This window comes from Pollicipes pollicipes, unplaced genomic scaffold, assembly GCF_011947565.3.
Source record: "Pollicipes pollicipes isolate AB1234 unplaced genomic scaffold, Ppol_2.1 Scaffold_2555;HRSCAF=2994_pilon_pilon_pilon, whole genome shotgun sequence".
Classification (NCBI taxonomy): domain Eukaryota; kingdom Metazoa; phylum Arthropoda; class Thecostraca; order Pollicipedomorpha; family Pollicipedidae; genus Pollicipes; species Pollicipes pollicipes.
This window is the reverse complement of record NW_023596136.1, coordinates 5,247,092-5,264,469: the sequence shown is the minus strand read 5'-3', so window position 1 is coordinate 5,264,469 and position 17,378 is coordinate 5,247,092. Positions and strand designations below refer to the sequence as shown.

At 51.8% G+C, this 17,378-nt stretch overlaps 1 protein-coding gene across 2 annotated transcripts; it reads left to right on the top strand.

Moving 5' to 3' along the window:
- Positions 1-1,044: 1,044 nt before the first annotated feature.
- Positions 1,045-16,893, top strand: Aos1 (SUMO1 activating enzyme subunit 1). Of its 2 annotated transcripts, none has more exons than XM_037234703.1 (7): positions 1,045-1,117; positions 3,330-3,436; positions 3,901-4,072; positions 4,691-4,947; positions 6,510-6,700; positions 7,105-7,249; positions 16,632-16,893. In XM_037234703.1, the coding sequence occupies exons 2-7, from the start codon at positions 3,345-3,347 to the stop codon at positions 16,789-16,791; spliced, it is 1,017 nt and encodes a 338-aa protein (XP_037090598.1). In that variant the 5' UTR covers positions 1,045-1,117; positions 3,330-3,344; the 3' UTR covers positions 16,792-16,893. The 2 variants fall into 2 exon arrangements, with proteins under 2 accessions (XP_037090598.1, XP_037090606.1); XM_037234711.1 differs by having other exon boundaries at positions 1,060-1,130.
- Positions 16,894-17,378: the final 485 nt, after the last annotated feature.

Sequence of the window (17,378 nt, the reverse complement as noted above, 5' to 3'; positions counted from 1 at the left end):
CACTTATCTTTATAATGTTAACCGTTCTGCTTTCAAGCACAACTACTTCAAATCAGAGGTGCTTGCAATGTCACCGTGCCATCGCTGTGGTGGTAGTCCTGGGTCAGCACTGCCGGCCCTGCACAGCAGTGGCCACCAGCATCACAACCTTAGCACCGAGCGCTGTGTCTGGTCCTACCTCTGGCCCAGTTGGGGACGGTCAGCTTTAGACGACTATCATCGCGACAGGTTCCATGCGTCAGACACAATAGAAGCTATGCACCTCTGCCACAGGTTGTGGCCTGTAGCCCGGTGGCTGCATAATACCTGTCAAGTGTATTTTATAGATATAAAAAGATAACATGTGTGTTCCTTGTAATAACTCGCAAGACGTTTCACGACACAGCAGTTGCATCTCCAGACTACACATGACACACACACACACATACACACACAAGCACACACACACACACACACACACACACACACACACACACACACACACACACACACACACACACACACACACACACACACACACACACACACACACCACACACACACACACGCACACACACACACACACACACACACACACACACACATATATATATATATATATATATATATATATATATATATATATATACATGTCAATCAAAAGATCGCTGAACTCAACATCTATATCGCCAGTCTGTGACCGTATTCACTCTGTGTTCCACCTCACCAGTGCTGAAAAGAGCTGGCGGCAACGGGATTCGATACGACGCCTGGACATGGGGCTACATGCGCGCGGACATGGGTCTACATGCTTGCATGGGTCTACGCTTTGCCTAATAGCTCAAAAAGGAGTGCCAGGACGCAACTTTTCATCACAGAAATTGCAAGCAAATTGTTCAAACTTCATTTCTATGCATTTTGTGCATATATCTGTTCAAGATTTAGAGAGCCGTGGACCTGAAAAAGGACATTTTAAGAGGGGACCCTATCGCTAGCCGTAAAATGCGCGTCGTTGCTGCCATATTTCATACTAGCTTTGGACTCCCCTGCCTTGATGCGTTAGTATCGTGCCATCGGCGTTACAATCCGTGAAACGAGCCGGCGTATGCCTTAGCTATTGTAATTAACAGTTTTGAAGGTAAGATGATGAGGTATGCCCAAGATTTTCCCGTTTTATTTTTATTTATGGTGTATTTTATCATAAAGCATCAGCTGATATACAATGTGCTCTTGCAGTGCGAGGTGCAGATGTCGCGATGGCCTATGAGGATAAGTAAGAAGTAAAAAGTAAGGGATAAAATTGAAAATGGGCAACGGCTGAACAGTAAATATAACAACTGACAATCAAGGGGTTTCAAAACCCACCAGGGGCCTCTGGTGACCTGGTCAGCTGTTCGCCTGGGAGAAAGGGGTATGAAGCCTGTCTTATTCAGCCTGTTGGAATAAGTCATTATCTGCTCTGGGAGTGCGCGAAAAAGTTCAGGCTGGGTCCCTCAAAACTCACCAAGAGCCCCTCACAGGCCATCACTGGGGAAGGTTAAGAGGAATAATCATGAAGCCTACCCACACAGCCAGTTGGAATGAGCCATTTATTGGATCAGTGCCCATGAAAGGAGCTTAGTGTTCCATCCTTGGATTGAAAAAGGGCCCTCTCACATGAGGGTAGGTGTCTTAGCTCACAATGATGTTTTTGTGATGTGATTTCTAGCTTGTGTGCTTTTGATTTGTTCAGCCATAGGAGTCCATAGCCATAAAAGCATTTTCATATAATCAGTGCCACAGCTTTGAGGTGGGGAAGAACTTTTTGGGTGGTGTTGAGCTTTTGGGTCAAAATGGGGAGCCTCATGGGTAAAGCTATCTAATAGGCCTCCATAGATTTGGTGGGTGAAATATAAGTGAATCTAACAATAACTTCATCACCATTGTCTGTTCTAACTACTCAGAACTGCACTTTACCCCTCTAATTTTACCAACTGTGTGGCAGCAACTTCTTGATGCATAAATGGGTCTCCTGTTTCAGAATTGACCTATATTCAGGCTGACGTAAATAGAAGAAGGGTCACATTATATGCCATGGGGTGTCCTAAAACGTGTCTGGGAAACCAGAGGTACAGGGTTTGATTCCCCGTGGTCCCCGCCCTTCCTGCCAGGATGAGGGGCAGGCAACAGCATGTAGCCTCAGCAGCTGAGTGCATCATAAAGCCCCAATGAAACACTGGGTGTCTTAAAAGGGTCTCCTAACATGAATTAAGTTTTTGGGTCTAAAGCAGAGACTATGCAGTTTTTTACTTTGACAGGAAAGCACCCTATGAACACAAATTTGGATCTACTTGCCCAATGATATGGGGACAGCTGTGCTCCTGCTCCCTCTGTGCTATGCTGACCCTGATTACACCAATAACAAAAGAACTCCTGCTGGCCTACATGAGATACATGGGCCTTCTGTAGAGGCTACTTAGCACCCCAGATTTGACCCAAAAGTGCCCCCCCCTCCCTCAATGGATGAGGGGTTCTTTAGATTTCATTGCTTCAGGGCTCCCAGGAACATCATTTTGGCTCACATTCCTTTGTGCCTTTGATCTTACTCTTTTCCCCTTTACATACTATTGAAGATACAAGGACATCAAGTTGCCCTTTTGTCTATTATTGACTTGGTCTTTATTCCTTTTGACTTTTGCCACTGTGACATTATATGAACTTTAACTTTTGCCTTTTTATTGTTTAACTTTTTGTCACTTGGCCTAGTGGTCTCTTCACTTTTTGCTGTTTGACTTTTATCTGCTGACTTGCATGCCTTTTTACTTGCTAGATATATAGCCTTTAGCATTTAAATTGTATCATTTTGATTTTTTGATATTTTACTTTTTGTGCTTTTCACTCATTGTATTTGGACTTTGGTCTCATCTGTAAGACTATTATCCATTTTGACTTTTTGTGTTTTGACTTCTCGGCTATTGTCTTTTTGTCTGGTTGCGCAACTATTTCCTCCTACCTGATAGGAGTTCAAAATAGACATAGATTGATAGGTGGATATTGGGCAGCTGTTCCCACATGTAGAAGACTGTAGTTATGCCAATGCTGGTAAATTGTTATGTTGAATCTACTAGATGGACCCAACCTCAATTTCATAAACATTGGCTTGATTGGGTTAGACATTATAACTGTCTGGTACTGGGTGTTCTCTCCAGCCTCACCCACCATATTTGTGGGTGGAACATTTACCTGTCCTCTCATTTAGCAATATACTGAGGCCTTCTGCTGCACTGTAGTGTATGATTCTTTCTGAAACCATTCAGTGGCTCTGGCGTGAGATGCAGTTCAGTGCAGGATGTGATACTGTGGTGTTTCAGGTACTGGCTCTAAAGATGGTGGAATTTGAGGCTGGGGATATTACAGAAGAGGAGGCTGCCCTGTATGACAGACAGATCCGTCTTTGGGGACTGAATGCACAGCACAGGTAAGCTGTTTTGCACTTGCTTATGGCACCAGATGTCATTGTGTGTTATTGAAAGCATGCTTCTTATGTGATTGGAAAATTCCAGATAAAAGTGTCGGCTGGTAATCACTGCCCTTGTATTCAAAACTTTCAGGATCACCATGCATATGCTCTTGATACTTTATATCTTAGCACCAAAAATGTCACATACATACCAACCTGTATGTGCCAAACCTTCCATGTCAGGCTGTTCACATCATCACATGATAAGCCTGTCAGTCCTAGTCTGAGCCTAGATAAACCATCAGTCTGATGTGTCCTCTTTGTATGTTGGCACAGTCCATCTGGCTGTGTAAAGTCATCAGCCTGTTGGCCATCAGTATGTGACAGGGTGCGCTCCACCTGTGTGCCCCCGTCATACATCCGTGCCATGCTCTGTGTGCCTCTGACTGGGCCTGGGCTGAGTTGTCTCTGTGTGGTGACAGGCTGCGCTCCGCCCGCGTGCTCCTGGTCCACGCCGGCGGTCTGGGCGCCGAGGTGGCCAAGAACCTGATCCTGGCTGGCGTCAAGTCGTTGACCCTGATGGACTCGGCCGAGGTCACAACCGCAGACGCCGCCTGCCAGTTCTTCGTGCCCACCGACCAGCTGGGTGCCAATGTGAGCTTACCGCCGTATGCCCAGATGGACCTGAGAGGTGGGAGTGAACGGGGATACCGGAAGGCTGAATGACTATGTGTCTGGTTATGACCTTCAATTGGGGTGCTTTTTATTAAATATTTAGCGTGGTGAAGCATCTGGGGCATGTGCACCTGAAGCACATATGGGCAGTGCTGGCTCTGATGGCGTACACATCATGCTGATGATAAGCCCCTCCCATCTCCTGTGATAATGACTGTTAAAGGTGTTCGTGTGGGAGCATGGAGCATGTATGCCGGTCGGCCGCGGTCGGGCCGGCTCTGGTCGCTGCAGCGGACGTGCGGGCGTCGCACACGGCGCCCTGTTTTGTGCGTCAGCTGACGCCGGGCGCCGCTGTGTCCGGACCATCGCACACGGCGCACTGTCCGGTGTGTCAGCTGACGCCGGCGCCGCTGTGTCCGGACCGTCGCACACGGCGCACTGTCCGGTGTGTCAGCTGACGCCGGCGCCGCTGTGTGTCGCGGACCGAGCCTCTACATCGCCCAGCCCGGCCCGGCCGTCGCTGCCCGGCGGCTCCTTGACCCAGCCGCTGCCCCGCGCGGCCTGTCCCTGACCCCAGCCCGGCCGTCGGACCCGCAGCGTGCCGAGGCGTCCCTGGAGCGCGCCCAGCGACTGAACCCGATGGTGGCGGTCAGGGCGCTGACGACACCGGCCGCCGAGCTGACCCAGGAGGAGGTCAGCCGCTACGACGTGGTGGTGGCCACCGGCTGCCCGGACGCCGAGCTGGAGCGGCTGAACGCGCTCTGCCGGCGCTGCGGCCTGCTCTTCTTCGCCGGCGACGTGTACGGCTTCTACGGCTTCATGTTCGCCGACCTGGGCCTCCACGAGTTTGTTGAGTGAGTGCCGAGCGCCAGCCTCTGCTCGGCGGGATGCGGGCGGCCGATCCGTCTCCATTGTAGCCAGCTGCCTGTCATTTCCACTTTGTTTGGCTTATAACCAGGTGGGGCTAGCAACAACCGAGTCAAAACAGTCGCTGTCGGCCCGTTCTTACCAGTTAAAACCAGCTGGCAGAAAGTACTGTCGGCAAAAAAGGACTGGCTGACAAAACGTGGGAAACTTTTCGCCGCAAAAAATACGTGGTTCGCTATTTAGCGTGCCGCGGAACAGCAAAACATCATAACATAAGGTACATACATACATACATAATACATAAGGTATATAAGATACATAAGGTACATACATAAGGTACATAATGTGCATGTTAAGCATTATTGGGGTCAGCCTGACATCTGCATCGAAAAAACATGCTAGGAGTAATGGAGTGAAAGAGGTTGTAGCCTGATGGAAAATCACATGTATGCGCGTGAGGGATAGCTGCTCACATTTATCTGGTGACAACCATGTCGCTCAACCATATTGGTCGTATGATATTATTTGTGGGCACGACAGGCATTGTCAATCCTGGGCACCTGGCAGCACCCTGCTTGAATAGCTTCTGCAAGCCAGGTAAAACTGAAATTGGTTAAATGCGAAGTCAGACACTATTGGTGGCAAGACAGGTTGAATTTGGATGGGATGGGCGGGGGCCGGAGCCGGGCCGGAGCCGCAGCCGCAGCCGGAGCCGGAGCCGGAGCCGGAGCCGGAGCCGGCTCGGTCTGCCCCTTACGTATGTTATGAGAGTTCATGTTGTAGTGCTATACAGAAGTATTTATTGGTTTGACTACCTTCCTATTAATTTTTTATGTTTATTATTATTATATTAATATAATTAATTAATTATGACCATTAAGTTTTTGCAGATAATGGACTCCCCACTGAACCGCGTTTCAAGTATTCATGCTCTTAGTCCCAATATAAGCGGGCCAGGCGATGGTTGGGAATCGACTTCTGGCCAACTGCTTGGAGCGCAGCGATGCTCGCCGCTGTGCTATCGGCTGCTCCGATCATGCACACAATAAATTCTGCCGATGCAATGACCGGCCAAACATCCGCTTGCTAGCTTTTTAATGCTTGTTCCATTGAATCCTTGTACTGGTGCCTGTGTGGGTAACACAAGCACCATTAAATGCGTGTGGTAGCCGCGTAATTGATGAAAAGGAGAGGATTCCGTATATTTGAGGCTTTGCCAGTTAGCGGCAGTTTTAACCACACCAGCGGCAAACCCAATCACATGTAAAAATCATTATCATGTAATATAATTATCATATAATATCATTATCATCATTATATATAAAATCAAAATCAAATCATCATCAAGTGTCAAAAAGTCGGCTGAACACATTGGCACAACACCTAGAACACTCCTTTTATAAATTAGGTTGCAGATTGCTTGGGTTCTAATGGGTTACGCCATCATCCATTGTTTCAGGGTGATGAAGCGTGCGTTGGACTCCGGTGCAGTCAGTTATGAGAGTCTGCTTCCTGTGATGTGGTGCTGATCTCCCACCGCCGCTTTCAGGGAGATACCGTTGCCGGCGCGAAAGCCGGGGGAGCCGGAGCACAAGCGTCAGCGCTCAGATGTGGAGTGTCGCACCGTGAAGCGCAGCTTGCAGTTCCGTCCGATAGATGTCGCACTCAGCATTGACTGGACCACCGCTGAGCGGCAACAAACCTTGAAAAGAACCTCCAGTATCTTTTTCGTCATCCGTGGTAGGTATGCTGGTGCTGTACATTCGTATTTTGTTAGTTTTGTGCTTTGTTCCGCTCTTGCACGTTTTGCTGTAGACAGCGTGTTGAACTCATATGACTGAATAGAAATCCTGCTGGCGATGCGGCGGGGTCAATGGGTCTTACCTGGACGGTTCGAAAGCTTCTGCGTGCGCGGTGCGGCCATCACGCGGGCTAAAAGCTAATGTTTTTGCCACTGCTGATCGCAGGCTCGCCCAGTTTGCAGCAACGATGAGCGCAACTCTAGTCGCGCGATATCAATGATTGGGCAGTTGCATACGAACTTCGAGCGGGCGGACTTTCCGGCAACATGCAATACGAGCGCGGTTTGTCATTAACTGGCGTGAGCTCGTGTGACTGTGTGGTGAGCGGGGCGTGCTGGACAGTGCTGCAGGCGTTCCGGGCGGAACAGGGCCGCCGGCCTCTGCCGGGCAGCGCCGCCGCCGACGCCGCCCACTTGCTGCGGCTGCGCTCAGACGTGGCCGGCCGGCTGGGCGTGCCGGCCGACAAGATCGGCGATGAGTTCACCAGGTGAGCGCCGCCGCCGCCGCCGCCGTCGCCGTCGCCGTCGCCGTCGCTCGCCATGCGCCGGCGCGCGACGCCGCAGCGGTCCTCCGCCTCAGGAGGGGCCGTCGCCCGTGCTGGGTCGCATGCAGATGTCTGCCGGCGTGCAGCGCTGACGGCGCCTGTCGCCGGCGGCCGGCCGCGCCACCGGCTCGCTGCAGACCGGCCCTTAATGAATGCGGCACCCGTTGCTAGGGGCCGTCCGGAATGCGGCGCCCTGGCGGCAGCCGCGCGCTCACTAGAGCGGGGCGTGTGGTCAGCACTGGGTCGTGCCGAGCTAGCACTCCGAAACTCCGCATGCTGTCGACCTCGTCGCCACATTCGCTGCAGGCGTGTTGCATAATCGCTGTGTGTTTATGCTCTATGTGAGCTAGGTTATAGGCACAAGCTTATCTAGTTGGTATTCAGGAGGGCATGGTTCTGTATTTGTTCCTGGACTCAGGTACTTCAGATACGGGTGCAGCTTGCAGTAAGCACGTGACCCGTCCACACGACCCCCCCCCCCCCCCTCCATCCCCACACACGATGTTGGCGTAGGATTTATTGAAGGCCTCATTGGGGGGCCTGATTGATAATCTGCTTAGCAGATTTTTCTTGCAAGTAACGCTGTGCAAGGAGGACATGTCTTGCTTTCAGGCGAGTTTTTCTTTAATCTTCCCGTGAACAGCGCTCGACCAGTCGTCGCCGACATGTCTTGGACGAAACCTAGACCAATCAGCGACCAGCCGCTCTCGCGGCTTAGTAAGGATATGGAGGCCCGGCCACACGTCTGATTTGGAGCCAGCAACGACGGACGTCATCGTGCGAAACTAGGGGCATGTACATATAGCTCTGATGACATTAATTGTCTTGCCAATCCGCGCTCTAAATCGGTCTGGGGGAAAAAAATGTTTCAAACAAAAAGCGTTCACAATCGTTTCAACGCATCTGCCTTCAACAAATGATTGCAAACGAAAAGCGTTCACGATCGTTTTAACGAATTTGCTTTCAACAAATGAGCATTTGGGCATTTCGAGTTTTTTTTTCTGGCGGCCGCCGTCTTCTTTCTGGCAGCATATAAAATCGTACGTAAACGGGGCTGATGCAGTGCTTTTGTTTTCTTCGCCCATCTGCTGCCAGTGTACAAAGGCTGCTGACCAGTATTTCGGTCATATGTTATTGGCCACTGTGCGGGGCGTCCTCAGAGAGCCGCCATGGCTTGCGCCGCTGTCCCCATGGCATTTTGCTCGTTGGAAGTAACTGGTGAATGGAAGCAACTGCTGGGTGTTTTTATGACTGAACTTTCGATGTGTAATAAGATGTACAAAAAGAGTGTATACACGCCGTGAAGATTTGAAGCGTCTGCCTCCAATCTTGCTATGAGTCATAACCTTTGGCCACTGGAGGGCTGGTTCATACCAAAGTGTTCCGAGTAGAGAGACGCCTGCGGAGAGTAGAGAGCAGAGAGACGCTTACGGAGAGTACAGAGCAGAGAGACGCTTACGGAGAGTAGAGAGCAGAGAGACGCTTACGGAGAGTAGAGAGCAGAGAGACGCTTACGGAGAGTAAAGAGCAGAGAGACGCTTACCGAGAGTAGAGAGCAGAGAGACGCTTACGGAGAGTAGAGAGCAGAGAGACGCTTACGGAGAGTAGAGAGCAGAGAGACGCTTACGGAGAGTAGAGAGTAGAGAGACGCTTACGGAGAGTAGAGAGCAGAGAGACGCTTACGGAGAGTAGAGGGTAGAGAGACGCTTACGGAGAGTAGAGAGTAGAGAGACGCTTACGGAGAGTAGAGAGCAGAGAGACGCTTACGGAGAGTAGAGAGCAGAGAGACGCTTACGGAGAGTAGAGAGTAGAGAGACGCTTACGGAGAGTAGAGAGTAGTGAGACGCTTACGGAGAGTAGAGAGTAGAGAGACGCTTACGGAGAGTAGAGAGCAGAGAGACGCTTACGGAGAGCAGAGAGCAGAGAGACGCTTACGCTGTCTTCGGCCGTTATGACCCGACTGGTCATGTCAGGGACGACTGGCAGGAGTAAATGCTGATACTGATGATGAAGTTTTCCCAGATCTATCTAGCATCTGGTCTGACCTTCGCACCAGACGTTGTTCCTGACGTTACGAGCTGGGGTCTGGACACATTAGGCCGAAGCCGGCTGACCTATACATAAGTAGCTAGCTGATGGCCTAGCGATACATACATATTGACAAACTCAAAACTTACACTTGTGCCATTTATATTACTCCAAAGATGGGTAATGAACTTCAAACTTACACTTATACCCTTTATAGTTCTCCAAAGATGAGTCAGAAACTCAAAACTTACACTTGTGCCATTGATATTTCTCCACAGACAAGTCAAGGTTTCGAAACGTTAGAATATGCAAGTATCAACGAATATGAGATATTTTTGTATGAACGGTCTTTCGCCTTAACGAAGTTGCGTAGTCGAAGGCCAAGCACCTCGAGTGATGCATCAAAATACTTTTAACGCGCGGTCAGTGGTCGTTTTCAGTCAGACATACATACATGAAAATACTCTGCCAAGATAGACCGACACGCACACACGTACACGTATGTCAGAACGGCAGTGCTGTTTTGATGGTTTTGTGTACGTGATTTTATCGTCAATAGTCGTCAGTGGTGTGTTTATCGCTGGACGTTTGGGCATGTGTTTGCAAAGAATCTCTTTCTGCTGTCATAATAACCGGTGTGTGCTCCATCACAGCCCGAGTGCTGGACCTACCTACCTTTTAGCGGCGTGGCGTTCAGTGGATCGGCCCACATCTGTGTTAACTCCTCGGACCAATTGCCGAGCGGGCGCCCGGGCTGTGCGCCGGACCGTTCGCTGTTGGCGGGACGCGGCTGGGACGCGCTGCTATCAGATCTCCGAGCGGGCCGGCCGATCCGGGGCCAGGCGAGCGCCGGGCCCGCGCGGCCGCATACCGGGACAGGGTCCTCGGGCGGGCCGGAATCTGGCCCCGTCCTGGCTGGCCAGCCGGGACGGATCGGCTCCGACCGACCGAGACCGAGGTCCGCCGCGGTCAGCCCGCCGCCTGGCAGACCTGACACGGCAACCCCGCGCGGCGCCGGCCTCGGGCGGCTGACGCTCTGTGTGGGCAGCCCCTGGCGAGACCTGTCAGAGACGTGTGAGCTTACCAAAAACGGATGGTGGACGGGGAGCGGACGATCCCGTTCGAACCTGGTTCGTGCTGCGTATTATCAAAGGATTAATTTGAAAGTTGCTAAGTGGCTGCTTTGATTGGCGAGGGACCTGTCCGTATGTACACCCCTGTCGGGAGTCTGCCTGTAGGTACGGCCGCTGACAGGAGTCTAATTGAGGTGAATCTCAGTGTGGTGAACCTCCCAGTTCCGGCCCTCCTGGGAGAGAGTCCCCCCTTCTCACCGCCACCTGCTGCAGGGCACCAGATAATCAGGCCGCACATAGTGACTGGGATATTTGCCATGAACATCCCGGTATACCGGGACGTTTGGTCTACTGCAGTTTGTAACGTCTGTACAAACACGCGGCGGCTGGTCTGTTTAGGTCTGCTTGGGACTGTCCGTGCTGCCTCTTGCATTGCGATGCTGCCCTTATACTGCCTTGCATACGGCTTTGATGTGCTCGGTTGTAAACTTGTTAGGCCCATCAGGGCATTTGAGATAGGTATCCCGACAAAAAATCGACGTTCTGAACATAAACGAACAAAATGTGGTCGCGTAACTATCGACATGAGAAGCGTCGGCACACAAAATCTTAGCTTCGCAAGATATCTGCACGTGCAATATCGAGTATCAAAATATCAACTCACCAAATATCGACACCATGAAATATTGAAACTCGAAATATTTGCGTGAGAAACGTCGACGCCGTAAATAACTGATTGAACCGTTAGGACCGCAGGCGTCGATACGCGTGAATAAAAAATGGCGCGATAGATAGGTCACTAAATCACTGTGGCATATGGTAGCATATTTCACCTGGTACGTATTTGACCTGGTAATATATTTTACCTGATCAAATTTGACCTGAGTGACTGATATAATCTCGAATGACCCTTTTCTTGGAAAAGTATATAGGTTAAGATGATTGTGTGGGTAGGCCTGACAGCTCTGGTCTCGAATTTTACCTGGTTGATTCAAAGGTCGAGATCTAGAGGTCTAGGGACCAAAATTGACACAAAGGACTTTAAATCGACTCCTACCTATCTTGTTACCAATCTTGCGAATCTGGTGTGTATAGCTCTCTTATTTTTTCGGCTCTCGGGAAGGGTCAAATTGATCCCCCCTCTCCCCACCCAAGCCGAGCGCGTTACATTCAACCAGCCATGCCCTGAAACAAAACACAAAGACCTGATATGTCCCCCATTGATGTGTGGCATAGAGCCCTTATGCACAGAATGACAATCCGGCCCGACACCCGTTGAGGGTTGGCGTTCTGCCCAGGGCCCTGGGTTGACTGTGGGCAGGTGCGACTTCCTGGAGCGCATGCTCGCGGTGGCACCAGTTACCGGGTCGTGCACCCACCAGAAACAGTTGCGGTATTTTTGAACCCAGTTGCCAGAGTGCCTGATGCTGCTGGATTCCTTGTTTTGTTTTTGCCAGGGCCAGGGCCGACCAATAAAAATTGTTTTGCTGAGATCGGTCCCGAGGAAATCCGCATGCCCACAGTGGGAGTCGAATTTTTCCCGTGTGGCTAATTCCATGACGTGCTATTTCCATTTGTCGTGGTCACTACCGAAAGATGTACCATGAATACGTTATAATATATCGCATTTGTAATTTAGTATAAGATATCGCAATTGTAAATTGTAGTGACTATCTATACCCTTGTTTTGTCCAGACGAATCTAAGACCCTGCATCAAACGGTCAAATCAGTCATTTGCGGTGTCTAGGTTTTGCATGCTGGTATTTGGAGCGCCAATATTTTCCAGATTCGACGCTTTGCATTTAATATTTTGTGGTGTGAGTCGATCTTTTCCATATCGCTATTTCGCATTCCGATCTTTGGCGATTGACATTTGTCTGTTGATATTAAACGTGTCGATAATGTATCCTGTAACCCTTGCTGCTATTGGATTCGTGTTGTTAGATTCACTTACCATTGAATTCTTGGGCCCCACCGACCACATTGCTGGTTACGGCCATGCCTAGATCGTGCGGCCTCACAGGTGTACTTGAAATACGGGACTGCGCACTGGCACGCTGGGACCACTACCGCGGCTTTCCATTAGCCCCGTGCCACGTATATCGAAGCACATCGCGAGCCACACTCGCTGGCGTGTGCTGTAAAAAGCGCGCGAATGCTACAACCCGCGCGGGTTGAATGTACATATATTGGGTGTGTTTACCTGCTGCTGCTGTAAGGCTTATCTGTCCGACAGTCTTCTCCTGGCCTGTCACTTCCTCGGCACATCTGTCCGGGAGGACAATGGGAAGCTCACGGTTTTAACCCTTCCTTTGGTCGGGATGTAGCTCATTTCTCATACAAAACACTTGAAGTACAGTGCAGATACGCGCGATATATATATATATATATATATATATATATATATATATATATATATATGTACATATGTACATACGTATGTATATATCCTTCACAATGCGTTGTGTAGTTGATGTCTCCGAAGAGAACGGTCAGAGTGGTTTCTCCCTCCCCCAGAAAAATGTGGACGTTTGTTAAACATATTCGCATTTTTGCGTGAATTTAGGTTTAAGGTGTGCGTACAATGTGGTTGCTCGTGGCGCAAACACTCGACGCACAATGAACGGTGTCGACTCAGCTTGCCACGCCACCTGCCGACTCACGCCACAACAAAAAAGAGCACGGGAAGCGTGGTCCTCGCCCCGAACGGTGAACGATGCGCGGTATGGGCCACCGGAGTGAGCGGCCGGTAGACGTGCGTCTCGTTGACGTCACCGGCCGGCCTCCTCCGGGCGGGTCGGCCTCCCGCCGCGTGTTATGATGGAACACGATATAGCCCGCTAGCTGGAATTTCAGCGGTCTCCGAGCCCTGCTTCGGGGTGATTTTTTCTCAGAGACATGGCACCTGCTCAAGCTTTAACTGAACATCCCGGAAGAAACACGACACAAGCACTGAGTCACCGTGTCTGAATATGCACGACGCCCTGAAGACCCGCCCGCTGTGTCCCACTCTGCTGCGATATGACAGAAACGTCCGGGCCGTGGAGGTCACTGTCTGGGCATTGGCACAGCCGCATGTGGTAACTGGCTGTTCCACAGGGACAGCTTAGCCACTGTCTGGGCATTGGCACAGCCGCATGTGGTAGCTAGCTGTTCCACAGGGACAGCTTAGCCACTGTCTGGGCATTGGCACAGCCGCATGTGGTAGCTGGCTGCTCCACAGGGACAGCTTAGCCACTGTCTGGGCATTGGCACAGCCGCATGTGGTAGCTAGCTGTTCCACAGGGACAGCTTAGCCACTGTCTGGGCAATGGCACAGCCGCATGTGGTAGCTAGCTGTTCCACAGGGACAGCTTAGCCACTGTCTGGGCAATGGCACAGCCGCATGTGGTAGCTGGCTGTTCCACAGGGACAGCTTAGCCACTGTCTGGGCATTGGCACAGCCGCACGTGGTAACTGGCTGTTCCACAGGGACAGCTTAGCCACTGTCGGGGCATTGGCGCAGCCGCACGTGGTAACTGGCTGTTCTACAGGGACAGCTTAGCCACTGTCTGGGCATTGGCACAGCCGCACGTGGTAACTGGCTGTTCCACAGGGACAGCTTAGCCACTGTCTGGGCATTGGCGCAGCCGCACGTGGTAACTGGCTGTTCCACAGGGACAGCTTAGCCACTGTCTGCCGATTATTCTGCTACCGCGAGCACGCGCTGGGGTAAGCTTCTTGGCATCGGCTGACATTTGGCGATGTCGACTGAGTTTTGTTCCCCGTGTAGTCCAGGCGGTTGTCCGGTTGTCTGGTTGTCCGGTTGTCCGGTTGCCGGCTACCCAGCGCCCAGCTGATCAGCCTAGCTCCCTCAGCCTGTCTGTTGGGGCGCCTGACACTGCTGTTCCAGCATCAGTGTGACGGGGCCCGCATGGCTTGCGTCACCATGTGTTCCCGAAGCGGTTTGCACACTCAAAGTCAGATTTCTTTCCAAGTTATGTAGCCACGGGTTGACTGTAGATGAGAAGACCATATTCAAAATGCAGTTGACGTAAGATTCCAGGATATTGTTCACACTGCCCGGTTGTGAAGGTAAACTTGCTTTCACTTAAATGCTCACTGCTTATTTATGCAGCAAAGGAAACTGTTGTAGCATGCGATGCGTTGAGTTTCAGTACGCAGTCATGAGCATCAACGAAGCAACTTATTGTCCCCTCAGTTGACTGGTGCGATTGCCCAAAGCGGAGGTTTTGCCGCCTACAAATACATTGCCTCATCGTCCCCAAGGCCCTCAAAATTCGATTCCCATATCGGCGCACACAACTGGTCCAGCTCCTTGCCGGTCCAGCAGCAGCAATGAAATGCGCCATTTGAGCCCCGGCCAGCATGGCGCAGCGCCTGGGTCCGGTGGCGGGGGTAACGGCCCTGGACCCGCGGAGGCCGCCGGCCGGCGGCGGATCGCATTGTAACGTGTCGGCGGCGCTGTGTGATAAACAGTGATCGACGCCGCCCGCGCCGTTACTGCCGCATCCGGGGCCGGGCGCGGCATGAATGGCGCGCGTACGTGAGGTGAGTGTTGGCCGGGCTGGGCCGGGTCGGTGGGTACGGACCGCGGCCGCGGCGCTAGGTCCAGCCCACCTCGAACCGAGGCCGGGCCCAGGACACGGGCCGCGGTCGCGGCCGCCAGGATCAGCGCACCTCTCACCCGGGCCGGGCGGCTTTACACGAAACGGGTCAGGTCAACTCGCTTTTTGCGTTAATAATTATTGTACCCACTCGTTTGGCCCGGCCGGGTGACCCACAGGCTCGGAGCGGAGATATTACACTAAATCAGAACTGGTCGGAAACGCACGGGCAACCGGTTTTGACCCTGATTAGCTCGGACTTGGCGACACGGCTGGAAGACGCGGTTCCGTACTGCCTTCTGTCCCAGGGAAGATGGGAGTTTTATCTTTCAACTGTTAATCTACACCTCGGTTTGTTGTATATTTGTGGCCGCTGTTTATCCGGTGTCCGGTGTGTTTGCTTTGGCTGGTTTTTCATCGGACCTTGGGTGAAGACGGGCAAATTTCCATAACAAGCTTGATGTCGCACATTATTCCATTGGACATCTAAGAATGATGTCATCCATGGTCGTATAGTTCCACAACCAGTACTGCACAAGAATGCACGTCATGCGCCGGTCAAAACGCGGGCTTTGCAACACAGAGTGCGGAATTTTTTCACCGACTTCGATCACCCACCTTTTCACTACTCATGTTTGATAGCCACCGAAAAGACTTTCGTCATGGAAAACTTTGGGAATTCTGAGCGACCTTCAGTTTTGGAGTGAAGGCGCAATTGGCTGTGGACAAATAATTTCAGCACAGTTCTTTCGTGCGCAGGTGCATGTTTCTACATGTTCGGTAACCAAACGACTTCAGATGTCAGTTTCCGATAATTCAATACGCATCAGCACATATGGCGAGGTAGCTGCGTCATTTTCGGCCCGGTATCGGATGAATAGTTTGCAAATGCTCTCGCTCAGTTAACTGGTATTTTACATTCATGATTAAATTTTAGAATGCGTTCGTGGGCTGTCCATGGTTGATCGGGCTGTACTCTGGCCGGTGTCTGCTGATGCCGTGATTGATGGGCCTGTGCCCCGGCCTGCGCTGTTGATGCCGCTTCCCATGGTTGATGGAGCTGTGTCCCGGTTGATGTCTGTTGATGTTACTGCCCGTAGTTGGCGGGGCCGTGCCCCGGCTGGTTTCTGTTGATGTCGCTGCCTGTGGTTGACGGAGCTGTGTTCCGGCTGGTGTCTGTTGATGCCACAGCCCGTGGTTGACGGAGCTGTGTCCCGGCTGGTGTCTATTGATGTCGCTGCCTGTGATTGACGGAGCTGTGTTCCGGCTGGTGTCTGTTGATGCCACAGCCCGTGGCTGACGGAGCTGTGTCCCGACCTGTGGCTGTTGATGCCACAGCCCGTGGTTGACGGATCTATGTCCTGGAAGGTGTCTATTGATGTCTCTGCCCGTGGTTGACGGAGCTGTGTCCCGGCTGGTGTCTGTTGATGCCGCTGCTCGTGGTTGACGGGGCTGTGTTCCGGCTGATGTCTGTTGATGTCGCTGCCCGTGGTTGACGGAGCTGTGTCCCGGCTGGTGTCTGTTGATGCCGCTGCTCGTGGTTGACGGGGCTGTGTTCCGGCTGGTGTCTGTTGATGTCTCTGCCCGTGGTTGATGGAGCTCTGCCCCGCCGGCAGCCTGTGTCTGGGCGAGCTGAGCCCCGCCTGTGCCGTGGTGGGAGGCGTTCTCGCTCAGGAGGTCATCAAGGCGCTCAGCCAGAAAGACAAGCCACTCAACAACTTCTTTCTCTTCAACGGCCGCAACAGCGAAGGCGTCGTGGAGAACATCACAGCCTAGTACGAGTCTTCCTCTCATTCATCTGCTTAGGTTCTGATCGGCCTGTCGCCCGACCGCCAAGCAACATGCCCATTTTATCACAATACACTGTCAGACATTCTACACCTGCGTGTGTTTGTTGGCCCCAGAATCCGGTGACTGGGACGGCGCAATTTCTGAAGGGGGTTCGGGGGAGCGGCTCTGATTGTGAGACACTTCCCAGTGCATCTGTGCCCTTGGCCAGATTAGAGGACTCTGGGAATTGCTGTGCAGAAATCCAGTTGTAGGTGTCCCGACTTGTCAAGGCTGCAGCTTAGTAAGCGAGCCAACCGAATTGCTTTTGGTTCTTACCGATGTAAACGCGGCCATGTATCGCAACATGTCCGATAGTAACTATCAGCCTTGCTGGTCTTCAGAAAAGCCATTACTCACGAGCAGCACGTACGTCAGAACGGCTATGGGGACTGGGATGGACGGGCGGGAACCATGGGAGTGTTATTGTGGCCAGCTGTGAGACCGCGCGGTACGATCAGCTCACAGTCGACTGGTGTGACGCACGCATTGACCGGTTCCGCCGATAGCCTTGTAAACAAGTGTGACGGATGATG

What these genes read in the sequence shown, in the direction of transcription:
- Aos1 (XM_037234703.1), top strand. Translation starts at nt 3,345, where the DNA reads ATGGTGGAATTTGAGGCTGGGGATATTACAGAAGAGGAGGCTGCCCTG. An exon ending in CCGACCAGCTGGGTGCCAAT is followed by an intron (nt 4,073 to 4,690) that starts GTGAGCTTACCG and finishes TCGGACCCGCAG; the next exon opens with CGTGCCGAGGCGTCCCTGGA. An exon ending in ATCGGCGATGAGTTCACCAG is followed by an intron (nt 7,250 to 16,631) that starts GTGAGCGCCGCC and finishes CCCCGCCGGCAG; the next exon opens with CCTGTGTCTGGGCGAGCTGA.